We start from the raw sequence: 21113 nt of genomic DNA, 5'->3' as shown, positions 1-21113 counted from the left end.
CGATAGTTTGTACTTAAATATACATTTAATAAGGAAATAAATTATTTTACTTTAAGTATTCTGTTTTTTTTTCATCTGGCAGTAATAAACGTTTATTGAGATAAATAAACAATTTTGGCCACTGCAAATAACAATTTTAACAAACAAAATTGGAATGTTGTTTTATTTTCTTACGATTAATTTATTAGAACTTAACAAATACAAAATATATTTACGCATTTATTTTTATTTTAATAAATATTGAAGTATAAAATAAATTCTAAGTTTTCTTCAGTTGAAAACACTTTAAAAGCAGAAAAAATAAAATACCAACAGTGACTTGCAAATTCAGCCAAATAAAAAAAACTCAATGGAGCTACTAAAATTGGAAAACTTTTATTTATTTTTCAGTATAACATTTTTAGAAAAGTCAACTAAGAAGCATCGATTTTATTACTTTTAGTTCTCGTGTGTACTCTAAGAACTTAGAAATGAACTAAAAAAATATAACCTCTTAAAATAAGTGAGCAAATGGACACGAACAACTGAATACGATAAAAAATAAGTTACTAATTTTCTATCAGCACTATTTCACGAAGCCACAAATACTAGAAACGTTTACAGTACTATTATATATATCATTGAAACTACCTACCAAAACTTAAATTAAATAAACTACATTTTTTTGGTAAAAAATGTAAAACTATACTTAATTAATATATATTTGCAATATTTGATTAAAAATTATCAAGTATGTCGAAATAGTAAAAAACATTACAAGTAGTAAATTAAGTAATATGAATTCAAAAAGAAAGTGAAACTATAATGATAAATAGGTATAGTCATTAATATATTTAAAAGTTAAAATGATTGAACTTCCGATAATCTTTAACATAAACGCAATTATGAATAAATTGGTAAAAAATGTTGAACACTTTTAGAACCCAAAACAGATTAAAAAAAAGAGAGATAATAAGTAACCACATGGTGATGTTATACAATGCCTATATACGAGTGTACCTCTCACTCATCGTCATTAAATAAGTAATGTAGATATGTGTAAAATGTCCAGTAACACAATATTTTTTTAAATAATTTTTATTTTGATATATTGTGCATCTTTAATATTCTTAAATTTGTTAAAATAAATTGCTATTTTACCAACTTTTTTTTTTTTTTTTTTTTTGTCAATTATTATTAAGTAAAGAACTATTTTTTTATTGTAACCTCCTAAAAAGTAATAACTATATTCATTATCCTACCAGAAAAGATATATTTAAGTAGAAAATCAAAGCATTTTTTCTACTATAAACCGTGTTCACAAACAAACACACACATCACCAAACATTATTAAATCATTTATCGCTCCGTTCAAAATTTAAAAAAAACTTTATCTTAGGCACAAATGTAATATATGCGAATATTTTATCATCAACATTTTAAAATAATTTAAGACCGTAAAACTCTTTGTATACTATACTATCAGCAATGGAAGAAGGTATTTGATTTAATGCCACAACTTTTAATTAAAATAATATGAGTTTAATAAAGGTATCTTTATGAATTAAGCATATAATTCAATATTTCTTAACATAACAAACCATTAACCAATGATAACAATTTTTTTTCAATTTAAATTGGTAGATATAGGTACTTATATTATAATAAATAGACTCATAGGCTGCAGCTATGAAACAATTTAAATAATTCGCGACTTTTTTTACAAAACAATACACCAATCTGAAAATTGTATATTATTGGTTACTAACCTTCATTCGCGAATTTGTGAATAAAAATAATAAAGGATCGTGGGAATTATACAATTGGGTTAACTTTTTAATACCAAGGAAACAAAGAGAACATTATTAATTAAGGGCTGACGTTTAAAAAGGCAATACAATAAAAATGACACTATTTTAATGATGAGGTCATCATTGTAATTAACAAAACATCATTCCAATATACCCAACGTATCATAACAAATGAGACAATAACTAATTTATCAATAGAAATTAAAACAATTCTCCATTAAACACTTAAAATTAAAATAAATATGCCAGTTGATTAAAATGTGAACAACATGAAAATAAATCAATCAATAATTATTTACTAAGTTTCTAAATATTTTCTGAAAACGATATTTATCGCCACGTTGAAGTATAATATGAATGAAATTCAACGTTTCAAAAATATATTTATACATATATGTATACTTTTAAAAATATAAGCTAATCCAAAAATTACCAAAAAATTAAAAATTAAAAAAGGCGGGTAAGTCGTGTATGTCGCTCTGCTGTACAGTAGGTTACAAGTGGGTTACTGTAATGGATGGAATTAAATTTGAATCCAATGATATTATATCATTGTATACGATAAACGATTCTGAGCGAAGACGGTTTATCTGTCTAGGATATATTATAGATTATTAAAAATTTTCAAATCTTAGTTTTAAAAAGAAAAATTTTTATGAATTTCTAGTTTAAAATAATTTGCGAATTTTCGTGATTTTTGCATATGTTGTCTAAATTCAAACTTTGAATGCTTGTAAAAAAAACATTGTGACTACGCATTTCTTTTATTTTTCAATTGCTATTGTAAAAATGTATAATGAGCCATGTATTAAATTTTTAAATCTTAGATTTAAAAAGAAAATTTTTTATGAATTTCTAGCTTAAAATAATTTGTGAATTTTCGTGATTTTTACATAATATGTTGTAAAAATTCAAACTTTGAATGCTTATAAAAAAAAATTGTGACTATATATTTCTTTTATTTTTCAATTACTATTGTAAAAATATATAATGAGCCTTGTATTAAATTTTTAAATCTTAGATTTAAAAAGAAATTTTTTTATGAATTTCTAGCTTAAAATAATTTGTGAATTTTCGTGATTTTTACGTATTTTGTCAAAATTCAAACTTTGAAAGCTTATAAAAAAAAATTGTGACTGAATTTATTTTATTTTTCAACTGCTATTTTAACAATATGTTAAGAGCCTTGTATTAAATTTTCAAGCTTTTCTGCCTAACAAATAAATGTTTATCGATATTAATTTAAAAAAAACTAATAATGATCGAAAATTTGAAATGTCTATGAATTGTTCAACTTAAGTCGAAATTTTTTGAAAATTGCATGGTGGATAGAATATACTTATATAAACATTAGGTGAAAATTTCATGTATCTATGGTTATTTGTTTTAAAGTTACATCAAAAACCAAAATCGATTTTGTCGAAAAATGAGTGTGCGTAAAATTTCCCGTTTTTCCCTTAATTTTTAGTTTGTTTTTCTCAATTATTTAGAAAAGTATTAAGAATTTTTTACTTTTGACCCCCCAAAGTATCAACTAGATTCACTTTCTGATCGAACGAGGTACTGAAGTCAAAAATCGAAGCATTTTTACTGCCCCAAAACGTGATGACAGACACAAAAAAAAAAAAAAAAAACACACACATCATGGTAAAATCAATACATTCATTGCTCAGCTCAGAATCTAAAATATGAATAGCTAATACAAATAGTTTGGCAATAAATATTGATTAGAAATAATTTAAAGTGGTTTATTAATATATTTTATGCATATAAAAAATATAGTTACCACATAACGTTTCATAGTCAAACGCAACTATACATAATAAAAATATATATTTCTCATTCACTCCATTATCATTAAGTTCTACATTAAACTTTATCATAAGTATCAAACACACACAATAGGTTTTATTGTTTATAATTAAAATACTCTTTACGTTAGTAAAATGTTTTCGAATAGGTCGATTGTGTTTGGTAAAAAGAAAAAATGTTCAAACCGAATGTAATATCGAACTTTTATTATACGATTTATGGATTGCTAAATCTAAAACTCATTGCGCTTCTCGTGATGATTAAACTGTAGAATTATCTGTAGAAATAAAAATAATTATTTTATAATAAACATTTTTTACATGCAATTCATTAAAAAGTATACTTAAACAGTGAAGCATTTTTTAAAATTTTTTTTTTAACAACGTGTAAAAAACTATTATAATTATAAAACATTTATACAAATATTATGCAATTATAAAATTTTATATTTGTAACGTCAAAGAGAAAACGTTTGAATTCATAATTACTTTAAATATAATATGGATTGAACATCCTGTGAAGGTTTATATATAACGCATTTCATTTATATATGATACTTGTCATTGTTAAAATATCAAAGACATCAATATTAAAAATAATAAAATAAAAACCAATCTAATGTTTAAAATCTTTGTACGGTATTAAATATTTGCATGATTAAAAACAAAAATGATACAAGTTTAGTCGTTCTAAATAATATGAAAAAGAATTGGCATTAAGAATACATAAAAAATTATTTTTCTCTTCAAAAAAAATACATTTCAATGTACCTAAACAAGTTTTAAACGTATAAGCCCCTTGATTTCATGTTTTTTTTAACTACGTTTGTTACTACCCACTTATACCTATTATGTTTATTATACAGATATACAGTGTACAATTCTGACTGACCAAAATAAAGTCATAGTATATTCATACCTAATTTATTTAATTAAAATTTTTTACTTCGCTAATATTTTGTATTATACATAGATATAGGTAGGTATAGCATGTAATATATTGTAATAAATACATCAGAAAATTGAATAAAAGGTTAGCAGCGTTGGCTTGGAACAAAAAGTAATTCTTAATTAAAGAACATTATAAAGTCATTATATTATACAGATTTGTTTAAGTTAAAAAAAAAACATAATGACCCTTCTAAGTAAGTATTAATTACGTAATCCTTCTTAAAAACCTACGCGACCTACGCCGCTCTACTAATTTGACAATGACACGGACCGACGACAAAAAATTTTTTTTAACTTTTCTAACAAAAAAATATTTAATGACCTTATTCGATTGTCATATTTAACAATTTTACTCCTACTTATATTTTTCTAAATTGCCGTGACCCATGTATTTACACACACACATTGTGTGACGGTTTGTATTGATCTTCGGAGCACATAAACATTCACCCCTTTTTCGGTTATACTTATTTCGGCAACTTTCACCGACACTCGTGTGCTAGCAATGTCGACGAGTGTGGCATGGGGGTAAGGGGGTAGCAAGAGAGAATCCCGACGCCGCCGATTGTGTGCTGCGGCCATTACGCCGCCACTGCCGTTCTAATTTGTAGACACCGCAGGCGCACACTACTCATTCATTCTCACACGCACGCGCACACAGACATACACAGACACACACATCACACCACGTGCGAAAAAATAAAGGGAATTTTTCACTCAAACTACCATTTTTCTTTTTTCGCGTTAAGGTATTGTGTATGTATGTATTATGTAAGTAGATTATGCAGTTTAGACTTTATCATATCATGTACGACGCGTTTCCTTTCCTTCACTCGCGGTAATATTATAAACAATTTAAACAAATTTATGAAACAGATTAGGTTCAATTAATAATTATGATTACAATAACTTATGCAGATTGCATAAAATACTAACCCATAAGCTATAATATGGCTATAACTATCATCGAAATCGATGATACTATAATATATTATGATATACGCACATTTCATATAAAAAAGGCCCAAAATGTTTTGATAATATTTTATTCACGACTATACAATTCCACAATCAATATTTAATGAAAATAAAACATCTTAGAATTCTTAGTGAATAGAATTTACAAAACATAATCTATTATATCATAAATAGTGCTGTTTAATTCTTCGTATGGTCTTCGTTAGCTTATGGTAAGAAATTATTATCTTAATTTTTGAGATAATAAATGGGAATTCCCTACTTTAATCCTCTTAAATATCAACAAGATCCAACTTGCTACTAGAAACAACCAACAATGTTTTAAATTTGAGTAAATATCTTCAACTGCAAAACGTTGCATCAGACAAATACATAAAAAATAATGAATCAGTACACAAATCATTGATAGCTAGAGCATTCCTTGTTCCATCACTCAGAAGTCAAAAAAGGACAACATTTCGATAAATTAACAAAATTATAATAATAATCATAATAAGATATAATCATTAGCTGAAGTAAATTACTTTCTGATATTATTAAACGTGTCTTAATGTGCTTAAGTCACGTTCGGTCGAAAAGTTGGTCAGAATAGACAATAGCTTTAAGCCCAAATATTTTGGTCATTTTGGGTGGTGCGCCGCTATTGCGGTTTAACGCGTGTGTAGGTTACTCAGCTGGAAGTGTACCCGAGGGGAACGCGGTCGCAGAAATGTAAACCCATGTCGACCATATACGTACAGCTTTACATTTGCTATATTACTTGTTTCGTTGGATAGTACGAAAATTCTACTTTAAACTATACGCTCGAGTTTTATGGGCTTATGGTTACGAAGTATTTCAATATGATGAAATATTTTACTCAAAAAAGGCGAACCGATATCAATAATTTTTATTAAAAAAATAAAATTCTAATAATATGATTCTACATGATGTTATCAAACGTCAAACTATTTTTCCCTACACAAATTAAACATTAGGTACCTCCTACGTATTATTACTTTGATGTTATATTTCATTATTTAATTAATAATACAACAATACAGCATTGTCAAATTCCAATTCACTTTTGTAACTAACATTTTAAACTGAAATCAGATAATATTAAAATATTATACTATAGTTATATGACCAAAACCATGTTATATTGTAAAATATAAGTAATATATAATTATAAGTAAAATATAATATAGTATCTAACTAGATTTCATACATCCATAAGTTGGTTGGCTCAAATAATCATGTGTATCATAAATAATATAGATAATATAAAGAATCGTATAAAATACAACAGTTATAATCTTGATGCCATTAATCTCCACGTCAAATAAATGTTGGCAATAAATGGAATAGAATATAATAGTACAATAATATGGTACATACAAAGTGAACTATCAAAACATTTGTTGATAATTCCCATAGGTACCTATATTAACATTAAATTCGAATATTTTTTTATTAAATAAAATACATTATTTTACTTTACTTTAATTGATATTCAATTTATTTTTCATTATCGTGTTATGCCAATAAGATGTAGTTAACATTAAACCTCAGGCATCATATTAGCAGCTCTAATCGATATTTAATTTATATAACGAGATGATACATAATTGCCCATTTATCAGATACAAACGAGCAACGAACAGCCATTAATAGTATTAAAATAATGTTTACTTAGTATTTTAATTTAAAAATAAATAAGAAAATAGTTTAATTGTAATGTGCTCTAACGTGCAGTTACACTAGTATACAATTATTTTGACTACGGTATACACTAAACTACTCAATTCAGAATTCAATATAAAATATAAAAACGGTAAAATAAATTATTCAGTATCATATTCAGTAGGTATATAACAGCAAAATTAATTTTTGAATATTTGATCATGGTAATTAATTGGAGCCTGTTACTTCCAACAAATAATACCAAAGGCCACAAAGGCTACCCTTACCGTGCGGTCAAATGGTTAGAGCACACACAACTCGGCAATTATATAATTTTATACCCATACCTACCAAACATATTTTAGCAATTTGCCAAACTCATTAAATAGCTTGTATTGTGGCAATTTCGTACAATTTTTAATGGACCATGACTAGTATCCGTAATCTGTATACAGGCCCATTTTTAGCTTTAACGTTTAACACAGAAATCATTTTCAAACATAATTATTAATTTTGAATATTTATTATTATTTTTAATTAAAGATGGCTATTACTATATACCTACCTACATACATTACATATAATGTAAAACAAATGTAATTTATCCTAGAATTTAAATGAACCTAACCTAGCTTCAATTAGGTGAAATTCAAACTAAAAAAAAAATAAATTAATTGCGTTTATTATATTTACAGGATACTAAATTCTTATAACATAAGTAATGTAACTGCCAACTGGCGATTATGTTGAAATTGAACGTAGGGGAAAGTTAAAAACAACAGCTGTATAAACATTTCCCTCGATGAACTTCAAATTATTATCAAGTGATGACTGAGTAAGAATATTCGAGAACGATTTCTAATTTCCGCATTATTCATGCCCTGTAGAATGTAGTAGTTATATACGCAAGGAAATACAATAGGCGTTTTTTCAACCTATCTGTTTCCAAGTCTTCCATCCCCCAGAAATTGAATCGAATATTGTTACAGAAATATAAGAAATTATTTGGAAACTCTAGAGTCTAGAGCTTTTTTTATTTTACGATATTATACACTATAGGTAAGTTTTTTCATACTTAAAAATAAATCATCTCAAATTTCAATGATTTCCCGGATTTCAAAAGGATCTCATTAAAAATAAACAATTAATCTTTATTTTTTGAAAGTCACACTAGACCAAACCAAACTATTAATCAAATTCTTATAATATTATTAATTCCAGAATTAGTTAATAAAATTATTTATTATGTAAAGCTTAAAAATATAATTAAGTACTACTTTTAAACTTCCTATACATTTCGTTAATTACATTCTTAACATGCTATAAAAATTATTACCTCAATAGTAATTTCTATGTAGGTATCAAGAAAATTTCAATAATATTATAATAATGTGAGATTTCTTTCTTTAACGCATTGCATAATAATACATATTTTATTTTGTTAAAAACTCGAAATAGCTAAAGCTCATTGTTATATGCTTTAAATATTATTGAAATGTAACATCTACTAAAAGAAGACAAATAATAATAACCAATACTGGTACATACTTATATGGTCAAATATGGTTAAATATTTATAGAAGAACACGTTTTATCAAAAACAAATAAGAATTCAAACATTCGTTAAACTGAAAATAAAAAATTGTTATGGACTAAATGTTGTACCTTCTATATAATAATATATATATTATATAATAATGTTTATATGTATAACGTAAATTAAAAAAGTGCTTTCTTTTACTAATTATTAAAATTAAAAAAGTTTAATGATGCAAATTGAGTATAAAAAAATGTATAAAACATAAATCTATCATGTTTTTAACAGTGTGTTTTATTAATATTGTATAGAGAGGTACATAGAATTTTAAATAATTTTTATTAAGGAATTATTTGAGTATTGAAATAGTCGAAAAACAGAAGTAAAATCTATAATTAAATTTCTAAATTGAGCTATATACAGCAGACAGCAGTACTAAACTTGGAGTACCTAATCAACAATATTAAAATATTTATATTACAGCCCTGCTCGTGAGATTATCTAGCAATAGAAAGAATAATAATAGCTGAATATTTAATATTTTTTTTCCTGATTATAATAAACAAATACAATATTTCCACGAGGTAGTAAGTAACCATAAAATATGCTGTAATATAAATTTATTTACATACTGTAAAAATTAAATAAAACTAATATGCAAAACATTATAAAACGTTTACGTGCAATATTACTATTTCAGTAAAGATAAACAATGTTATTTTCTTTTAAAATTAAACTTAAATTTTAATCTTGATATTTTACAAAAAAATACAACGGAATCCTTAGGAATTTAAAATACTTGATGCAATTACCTATGATTAAATTATCAAAAATGAATGATGTATTTTTTACACACAACGCAGATTAAATGATCAAATTTATATTAACCTTGAGTAGGTTATGGATAAAAATATTTTCAGTAAAGCTACAAAAACAAATAACTATTATTTTTTATTGTTTAAATAATCTATGTGAGATTATAAACTAATATCAAAGGAAATTAAATAATAATCTACAAGTTATAACAGTAGTTTTTATACAATTAAAGTTGAGATGTCGTCCAATGCTTTTCACACGATTTTAAATTCAATCGATAAAATATGCAAATGTATGCAAACTAGCATTATTCAGAACACAAAGGAGACTTTAAGCAGAAATAAAAAATATTCATTTATGATTTTTTTTTCTTCCTTCCACCCTCGTCAGCCAAACCTTTAGTCTATACCCGCACCCATTGACGTGTTCTTCTAAGTGGTCATTTCGACAAGGAACCTTTCAAAATGGGCCCACATATTTCTCCCCTATTACATGTAAAATACTATAAGTGAAGGTCATGTAACAAAATTGATTTTCACCCTCACTTACCAGAAATCCCGTCATATAGCCACAGGGATACTAAACCATTATCGGTGAAACATTAATTTCGCGCTATTTTTTTTTTTTTTTTTTTGAACATACATAGAGGAAGAAACTGGACCTTATGGGCTTGATTTTTATTACAACAAAAAAAGGCGTGGAACATTTTTTGAACTAACGACATAGGACCTCATCTAACGCTTAATTATGCTTTTTTTTCTAAACTATCTTTGTAATTAGTAACATCCTTGTACCCGACCATTTTTCCTGTAATATCAGATATTTTTAAGGTCTTTCATTAATTTTGTTGCAACTAAAAACAAAATACAATTTACAAAAACGTAATAACAATTAATTAATAAATTAATCTATACGTATAAAGAAATAATTACAAAATTAATACCAACAATAACAAAAAAATATATATTATTTTAAATTCACAGTAATTTATTATTTCTAATACAAAGTATGTTTTCACAAATGGCGTGTGGGTATTTTTTTATATAAAATACACCCAAAACAAAAACAACCACGGACGGCAATTTGTTTTGGTTTTTTAGCATCACGATAAATAATTGTGAGTATACTTTGTTTCATTTAATTTAAACACGTATCTTGGTTGAGACTTTAGGGTAAAAGGAAACAACAATAGTATGAAGAATATTATACAATGAACGTGAAACAAAATTTCAAAAAAGAACTCATGTAAAAGTCAAAACTCTAAAATAAAACTTTATGTTTGCTTATTTAGTAAGGTCAGCAATGAAATAATCGAAAGTTTATCAATTCGTAAATTAAGCTGTATTTTTTTAATAAATAATTTACTTGTGCATATTATGTTTTTAACGTATACAAAGCTTTTAAAAACTATTTCAAAAGTTTATCTTTTTTCAAATTATGTTTTCATCGGTCAGCAGTTTTTTTTCATCGTACAGATTAAAAAATAATAATTATGTAACGTGATATTGATTTTTGTATACAATTTAACCTTACACGTATTATTATAATAATATTATATTATTAATAATAAGTATTTAATTACATACAAGAAGTATATTTACAGGTACCTACGTTTATATTTTCATTCATTTTACAGATTTGTTTACCATTACTTAGTTAGGTACTTCAGGTATTGGATTATAAATATTATTTTCCTAACGGATACAATAATGTTGTTTTCAAATAATGAGGAAAAATTTAAAATATAAAAAAACATTTTAAACATAATATTTAAGAATACTATCGATCATTTATTTTTTTTAAATCCCATAGTTATCGCTTATAAACAAAAGTATATTCCTCATGAAGAACCAACCACCGTCAGAATGCATCACATGCGGAAAAACCCTCTCAGTTAAACACTTGATGACAGAATGCCGATCAAATGAAGAAGAAAGAAAAAAACTAAATATACCAACGAACTTATACGAAATAATCGGACCTGACTGTCAACCTTGAAAAAATTATGTCATTCCTCAGGACAACCGAAATAGACAAATACATTTAAATAAAATAAATATAGTAAACAGCCATAAGCCTCAAAGTTCCCTTATTATTGTAATACAATTGTCACCTAAAACATGTAATAGTATAATGTAAATTTAAGTATAAAGCTAATGGCCCATGTCACCGAAGCTACAAAGATCAATAAAAAATAAATTTAAAAAAAGTATATTACACTAAATACAAAATGTAAATAACTGTAAATAATTATTAGACACGCCAAAATTATTGATAAATAGATACAAACGATGACCATTACGCTAGTGACCTAGTTATACACATGTTACTTCTCTAAACCAGCAAGCAATTAAATAGATCTATACTTGCAACCTAAAAGTGGAAACTTTGGCGCAAGAATCGCATAGCCACTTAGCCCCTTATTCTCCCTTGGGGTCTAAGCAAGTATTTTGAATGGTCGCCTAAGGGTTTAAAATAATTATCATAATTAATTTAACTACAATCATCAGTAAGTTAAGTAACATACTAAGGAATAACTAATGGAAATTGTATTATTTGTTTTACAGTAAAAATAAGCTAATGATAGTTAGATATTTAGCTATTTTATACCATTCCAAACAAGATTTGTTACAAATGTTAATTGTTTAAAAATGTAAAAAAAAATTATACCCATACATAAATAACATATGCCTAATGTTTTATCAAATATACTTTTGCAAATCAGTTATATAGATATACGTCACACAAACTTATTTGAACAACTGGTATGCACATGAGTTAATTTGCCATTAATTTAAATAAGTTATAGCAACGTAATAATGCTATAAAATACAACATACTAGATTCATAAGCCGTGGAAATTTATAGAAGAAAAATTAAGTTAATATTAAAATATACGTGCATTCATATTGAGTTGACATTTATATAATCACGATATCTAACATCAACGAAGATTGAGGCAGAACGTACAACAAAAATACGAGGTTTAATCATTACAAATATTTTTTTTTTGAAAATATTAAATTAAGTAATTATCCTATTAATCTATAAAACTCTCTAGATTCCTATCTAGGCAGTAAAGTATTTTAACATAAATTTACAATCAAATAAGCAAAAAATGAAGAAAAAATTAATTTTATTTAAAAATTACATTAGTAGGTACCTATCTGAAGCTATTAATAAATCTAGAAAATAGTTTAAAAAATTGGCCAAAAATGACATAAAACCATCATAATGTATTCAATTCTCACACAATAAAAATGTTCAGTTAAATAATAATTTTACAACATTCTACCAAAAAATGTCCGAAAAAACAACTTCAACGTACCCCAATAAAAAATTCTTATCTTTTAATTAGAATTTTAAGAAAATATATTTATTTTAACACAAATGTATTATTTTATTAATATATTTAAATCTATACTTATAATTTCAAAATAATTTAAATAATACCTACAATTTATCAAAAATTTCAACATCTTATAAACCTAGAATAAATATTAAAATGTACATAGGTACACAGGTACACCTACAAGTTTTTACATTTTAATATTCTTTCATAATAATATATAGGTACAAACAAATAATTTATAATTAAAATAGTTTTCGTAGGACATTCGTGTAGCAGATGATCTATCATAGAATGGTGATCTACCACACAACTATAATGCATACAAATGATTTTTAATTTATTATTGAAATTTATTTTTTTAGTTGTTAGTTAAATAAGGATTATAAAAATAAATCAAATATTCAACGAAAATAAATTTAAAAATATTCTATTCCTCGTCATTGACAGCGTAACTTATATCAAACTTTATTTCATAGATAACGTCATTATCGGAATTCAACATACCTATACCACGACTATGCACGGTCATATTATACATTATATAACTCTATTATCATCATTCTGCGTAAATATCGTATATACGTATTGACTATAGTAAATGACTAATAATGCAAGAATTATAGCACACTTTATTGACTACAACTATACCAAAAAACAATCTATTAACCATTACAAAATATTTTAAAATTTAATAAATCACCAACTACACTTGAGATTTAATTATAGATCACTTAATACACTTAATCAGTTGGTAAACGAATTTCGTAAATTTAAATACAAATTGAACTACATTATTAATTACCAACAATTATAATATATTTACTACAATGTAATATAATATAAATCCAAAAATAAAGAAAGATAAAATCTAAAAAAAATTAAAACATATGTTTATGAAATGAAACAAACATTAAAAACTGTGTAAATTAATTTTTACATTATAGAAAAACTACTTATTTGATGTGAAAAAAATTAATGTGCATACAACACAGTTAATCAAAAATAGGACCTAAAATAATCTAGACAGATGTTCTACGAATTTGTTCATTATCACTTTATCAGCGTCGATTAGTGATCGACTATAGTAAGTACCCAGTAATTCATTCCTTTTTCAAAGATCCAAATTATTAAAATTATCTATAAAAGATAGTTACGATATTATTAAGTACCTATTATAGTTTTATATACATTTCTTCATGATAATATGTAACGTATTCGTTAAATACAAATCATTTAATTACATGAAATTAAATAAATTATTTTATGTGGGTATTTATATAAAATATAAATAAAATTAGTTTTGATCTAAATAATGAATCAATATGTAATTTATATAAATCTAATAAGCCAAGAAAAGAACTATTTAATTTAATATATTATTTTATTACCTAACAATTTATTTATTACAACGAAAACGAGATAATTTTTGTTTTACGATTCGATACATACTATACCTATACATAATATGATATACAAGTCAGAATTTGACTACTAACTAGACACTATACAATATTTTTGGGTTTAAAATTCGAATGATTCATCATTTCATTTTTATCAATCACTGGTTAAAACTCGCTACCCCCCTGGCAAAAATATAGGATTGCGTGCGATTCATCCATTGCCCATTGAGTCTATACTCTACATATCGGAACCCCTGTCGTATAGAGCACCCCTTCTGAAATTACATCTGGCCAAAAGGGCAACATTTCCCTCGTGCAGGGTCCGATGAATTATCCGTTAATTGAACCCTAACCAAAAGAGAGAGAAAGAGAGAGAGAGAGAGAGCAAAAAAACAAAAAACGAAAACGAAACTTACTTCGAACAGCCGATATTTTCGGTCGCACGTTCTCTTGCCATCCTGCGTTCGTGGGTACCCACCACTGAGCAATGATCAGCAGTAGGCCGACCACGAATAATGCTCCTTTCATTGTGTACAGTAGTCCGCGAAAACGTTTCACATCGAACTAATTTTTTTGTTAATCGAACGTGTAAAAAAATAGAAAACTCGAAACCTTATGTTGGGCGAATATTGTACGCGATTACGAGTATTTTGTCACCCACAATTGGGTTTAACATTAACAGCGGTGGTGTTATTATTATTCGACGACGATCGGCGTGTTGACGTCGTCCACGGTAATATATATTTATTTTGGTCGAGAGAGCGCACGTACACGTTATTAAACGGTTACGGCGTTACTGTCGTCTGCGGTTCGACTTAGCACCACTGACGCAATGCGAACCCGAGACAACGACCCGACCGGCGCATGGTCATCTGACGACGGCAGCGGCGGCGCTCCACACTTTTGTCAACCACATGGACCTGAAAACCAAAATAATATATTACATTTAACTACGTGATATCATACGACAGTGTATTATTCACCTACAGCAAACGCTGTGCAGTCAAATACATGTGCAATTGAATTATTGGCTGTATATATATATATAGGTATATAACTTATCGCGTATTTAACATAATCGTTAAAATTAAATAATTAAGCGCAGGTTATAATCAAATACACGTAATCCTGATGTCCTATGGCTGAGTGGGATACTGTAATACTATCGAGTAGGTATTTAACATCAAGCACTTAGTTCGTACTTTCGTAAAGTATTGAATAAGTGTCACTGAATAACACTTCCCCCGATCACGCAACCACGCCTTGTTTTTATTTTATTTTTACAAAACATTTGCTTATTAAACATATTTTGTAAATATTTTCTATTTGCAATAGAAAAAATTATTTAATACAGTATATATCATACTTTTGATCGAATTGGTGGTGTAAAATAATAAGATATTCTAGGGCCTAAGGATGGTCATTGTACAAATAATTCAAATTGCATTTAATATAGGTAGGTACATACAATAATTAAAACACGAATTGCCGATATCTATATACCAATTTAACAAAACACAATTAATTGATTAAAATATCCATCCAATTAATAAAACGAAAATTAATTTTATCGTGGACCGCTATAAGAATTTGTTTTTAAATAAAATAATTTTGTTTTCGTGTTTAACAGACAACTTTCAGGTACTTAACTGTGAACAAAAATATGTGCGATTCGCACATAAACAATGAAATTATTCAACTAATTATGCACAAAAAATCAATATTTATAATAAGAAATTAAAAATGTCAGCTTTATATTATATTCTGTGTTCATTTATTTGACATTTACAGTAAAAAACTACACTTACATTTTATGAATAAAAATATTTAAATTAAAGAGATTAAAAAAAAGTAAGTTTTTATCTTTCTCAATCAATTAATGTTTTGTTAAGATTACTAAAAATATTTTGTTTAATTAAACAATATCATTTCTTAAACATAAAATACATCTAGTACTTTATTTTTCCCGCCTTCAACCACAACAAAGATTTGATTAAATTTTAGAAGTTTATTATCTGTTTATTGACTTTTACTTTATAGATATTATTATAAACGATAATATTGAATAAAAAAAACACACACAGTTGAAGAAACATCTTAAAATAAATTGATTAATTGTAATCTGATATGAAAATTAAACTAGCATGAAAGACTATTCTATTTCAAAATATCCAATACTGTATCTTACGATTTTAGATTCCAAAAAGTTTTACAACTGTTTGACCTAAAAAGAAGAGTTTGACTAAACTTCAGACTATACATCAATGACGTGAACTCATAATTATGGAGTTACGTCTTACGTGTTAATTCTTAAATTTAAAAGTAAAACACTTGTTAAAAATAAAAATAAAATGGAAAGTAAGACAATATTTTTTCAGTATTTCTGATAATACACGTTTTAGAATCTGAGTGTGTCTGTGTTTTGATGATGATAGTCTCTTTTTTAGATTTTTAAATTGTTTTTTGAAAAAAAAAATTCAATGAAGTTAAAACTCTGAAACTTTCAAATAATACTTACCACTATAAATTAAAATGTTGACATGAAAAATAAATTGAAAAAAAAACATTTATGAAATTTCATAGTCAACCTATAGATTTGAAATGTAAACATTAAATGTAAGACAAAACCTTTTTTTACTTATTGCACTTATCTTTATTTTGTCATAATACAGAAAACAATAGAATCGTAATTCTATGAAACCTTTATATTCAATCAACTGATTATTTATAATTTAATAGACACTAAGCATGATTGAACAAAACATATCACGTATATAAGTCTATGGTCTTTATAACATTTTTAAAACTCTTTATTATTGCTGTTATTATATTTGAAACAAATCTCTGATATTTATGTTTCAAATTAAAATCAAGATTTATTATTACAAATTATAAAAAGAGCATTATCTTAACTATATAATTTTGCTATACTTTTAATTTGACTTTAATGACAACCATTAAATAATTAACTACAAACAGAAAACTTTTAAATTTTTTTTCCTGTATAGTTTAATGCGTAAATAATTTTATTCGGGTCATATTATGCATGCATTAATTCCATATTTCATTTTAATTTTTAAATAAATATCAAAAAATAATTCATTAACAATTTTTTTTTTTATCTTTAGATAATTATTCTGAATAAAACAATTAATATTCAAAATCCAATAGTTGATAGTATTTTACCAAATACAAAATAAAAATAGAAATATTTATACTATTAAACAGATAACCAACTCATAATTTAAAATGTTCAGATAAAAAAATTCAATTAATAAACCATTATTTAATAATCTTTATATTGCCGGGTCTGGTCATCTGGAGTAAAACCTCATTTGAAAACTAATGTATATAGACGCTAGTCGTCTATAACCTGAAATACGAACACCTTAATAACATTGCAAATAATAATTAAAATGTAATAAAAAAAATTCACTCCATTTTCATAAAAAAAATATATAAAATATACCTAAAGTAAATTACATTTAAAAATATGACTTTCATAAAAAGAGTTATCACTTATCATTTATTTAAATTAATATTACACTTTCCTATAAAAACTTGATTTTCCTATTATAAATATAAAGTTCATTAACACTATTTAGTAGACGATTTTAAAACATGTAAATATATCATTAATGATTTTCTAATATTAAATCAGCATTAATTAGTATTATTCAATTATATGAATAAACAACTTAGCCTTAATAATAAAACAAATATAATTTAAACAATATAATATTTAGCTTATATTTTTTTTTTTTGCATTTAGTTGTAGATATTAATGAACAAATAACAATAGATGCATAGAAATTAGCTGGTGTAATAATTTATTTGTTTCTACAGATTATAAATTTCATAAACAAACGCATTTAGGAGTGTGGTCAAAATGTTTAAAAAAATTTGTAATATTATGATTTGGAGGATACTAATAGTGTTATCCTCCATTAACCACATAAAATTAGGGAAATTAATTAATAGGAATAAGGTATAATAACTAAAACCAATGTGAGATCTTAAATTTTAAAACGAACATTGATTGTCCTTAATTTTTATAATATACATGAAATTAGTTTTACAGTACATTTTAGTGTTTAATCCTTGTACTAATTATAACATAGAAAAGACATATTTTTGTGTTTCAATTTGCCGAATGTATTTTATAATTTATACATAATAATATATAGCTTAGTAATATATTTATCAAAAATGAAATTAACCAATAGTATAAAGATAATAGAAATTGGCAAAGAAGCTATGCTAAATTTAAAACCCGATTTAAAATTAAAAAATAATCGGTCATTTCGTTTACAATATTATTATCTATGTTATTGTAAATAAGTGTCAATAATATTTTTATAATAAAAATGTACCAAACCTAACCTGTCAAAAAAAAAAACAAATATTTTATTATTGCTACTTTTTTGCCACCAAATAAAATACGCCACTAGATAATAACAATAACACACTATCATAAATGCATAGTTGATGTAGTCACCTATGTCTGAAACAGATGTAAATCCTTAAAGATTATCATTTTTCGTTTGCATGTAACCTAACCAAACCTAACTACTTTCAAATAGAAGTATGTTTATCAATAAACGTTTAAATTTTATAGAAATATTATTTTACACAACAAATTTTTAAAATGAGATTAGATGAATTGACCATCTAAATACTTTTTTTTTTTTTTTAACCAAAGAAAAAAATGTACAGAAAATAGCTATACATAGTTTAACACAGCGAGATAGTTTATTCAAATACTTTCTTTGTTCATAATCTGTATTCTATAAATCAAACAATAAATCATTATTTTTGTAGTTTGAACTATATGTAGGTACGAACAAAAATATTTACTTTATTTATTTAAGTTATAGCTTTTATAATTTAAAAAGAACTTTGTTCTGAAAAATATTTATACTCCGTAACAACAACTATATTAGCATTATTACCCGTACTATGTTTAAATTGTATTTTTCAGAGAATACATAATAGATTATTTTCAATTATTTTCAAAATAAAATATGATAATAACAAATTTATTACAAGGCCTTATCGGCGCTAGTTTATTTGACTATAAAATATTGTTTATGCTTCCATCTTTCTGACATGTTTTTTATTACGAATATATAGTATATTATAGTGATAAAGAGAAAGAAAAACCTACAAACCATTTATTGTCAAAAAGTAATGGATAAAAATTACTACTTGCTTTGAGCGATTTCTCTCTTCAGTTCCAATCCCACCCATCCCTATTTAATAACAAACAACGGGTGTTAAAGTTGTAACGATGACTGGAGAGTAGTCCCCATAACCAGAAATCGTTTTTTCCAAATGTTTTCTTAAAGTTTAATGTGCACTTTTGACATTTTTAAGCACAGAAAAACACTGACACACACAGTCATTATACTGTAAATGTGTTATCATGTCTTCATAATCATCTCAATTGCAGTTAAAATCAACATAAAACTCATTATCACAGTATACTAAAGAAGAATGAAAAACCAAAAAATCAAAATTCTAATAACAATCTGCACATAAGAAATAATAGGTTTTCTTCTTTAATCGAGACTTAAATTTAAAATTATTTTGTCTTGATGATTATCATTTAACAATAAGTTAAATCTATAATATTTTAATTTATTTCGTGCTTGATATTAAATTGAAACAGCAGGCGATTAATTTACCAATTAAACTAATTTACCAACTTAATATAATAATTATGGTTAAATTTGTTATCAGAATTTAACAGATCTAGTCAAATAATACTTCCGTTTTAGACAAAGTGTAATTCCTATTTTATTAACAGTTAACAATGTTAACATACAGCTATAGAATTCTGATCAGGATGATTATAATTCAATTTTTTAGCATAATACATTATATTAACTGTCATTCTATTTAATAGACATTACTTTCATTTAAATCCTAGCTGGATAAATTATTATTAATATTAATCGTGGTTTTTTAATAATAACAATAAAAATAATATAAAATATAAAATACAATATATTACTAGTATTGTATTAATTTTATATAAAATAAAAATTAATCGTTTAAATTTTCAACCATCAAAATGGCGAGTATTTCTATGCGTAAAAAAATATTAATGATCGATTTTATGAAGATGCTTTAAACTTTCAATTATTACATGAACTAAAAAGTTTATAAAAATTAAATTTTACTTCAAACTTTATTTGGGTATCAAATAATTGTTTCTTTAAATTGTTAAAAGAACGGTACACAGTACACACCAAATAGACATTCAATATAATAATAGATATATATAATAAAAAATTGGAAAAACTTGAATTTTCTCTGCAGTGATTTCAATACAAAATCATTCTGATGAATTTTATGCTATACGATACATAATAGTATTGCAAATTTTTTTTAACCAAGGTTAATGAATTAATATTATGTGTAATTATTTCATAAATTTGTGAAGTTTTATTTGTTCATTTGTTTTGCTTTAAATTATGAAAATTAATTTTAAAACCATTTAAAAAACTGACATTCCATAAAAAAATCTTTATTTCAATGTTTATTTAATTTGATAAGACGTAATTTATTTTACACTAATTATAATACCTTAAAAACTTATAAAACCTTAAACTTAATACAATTAAGAAAATATATAGAAATATGACAGAGCAGTTTTTCTTATATATCCCCTAATCTAACAAAGCGAAACGAATGCCCACATCTGGTACGTGTATATTGTCTTGGCTGCTTTTTTTATTAATACCAAATATAATAATAAAGCTGCACATGCCACACATTGTAAAATTATATATTTTTCTTATTCATATA

At 25.2% G+C, this 21113-nt stretch overlaps 1 protein-coding gene across 1 annotated transcript in view; it reads right to left on the bottom strand.

Annotated features, from left to right (window-relative positions):
• Positions 1-21113, bottom strand: part of Sema1a (semaphorin 1a) — a 181459-nt gene that overhangs the window by 140960 nt on the left and 19386 nt on the right. The window contains exon 2 of the mRNA XM_089218855.1: positions 14717-15220. Coding sequence (XP_089074981.1) covers positions 14717-14828 — 112 coding nt within the window. The 5' untranslated portion in view covers positions 14829-15220. The remainder of the gene's footprint in view (positions 1-14716; positions 15221-21113) is intronic.

The sequence above is a fragment of the Diuraphis noxia genome, unplaced genomic scaffold, assembly GCF_037042655.1.
Source record: "Diuraphis noxia isolate RWA-SAM2 unplaced genomic scaffold, SU_Dnox_SAM2 contig0002, whole genome shotgun sequence".
Classification (NCBI taxonomy): domain Eukaryota; kingdom Metazoa; phylum Arthropoda; class Insecta; order Hemiptera; family Aphididae; genus Diuraphis; species Diuraphis noxia.
This window is presented reverse-complemented; position numbering and strand designations above follow the sequence as displayed.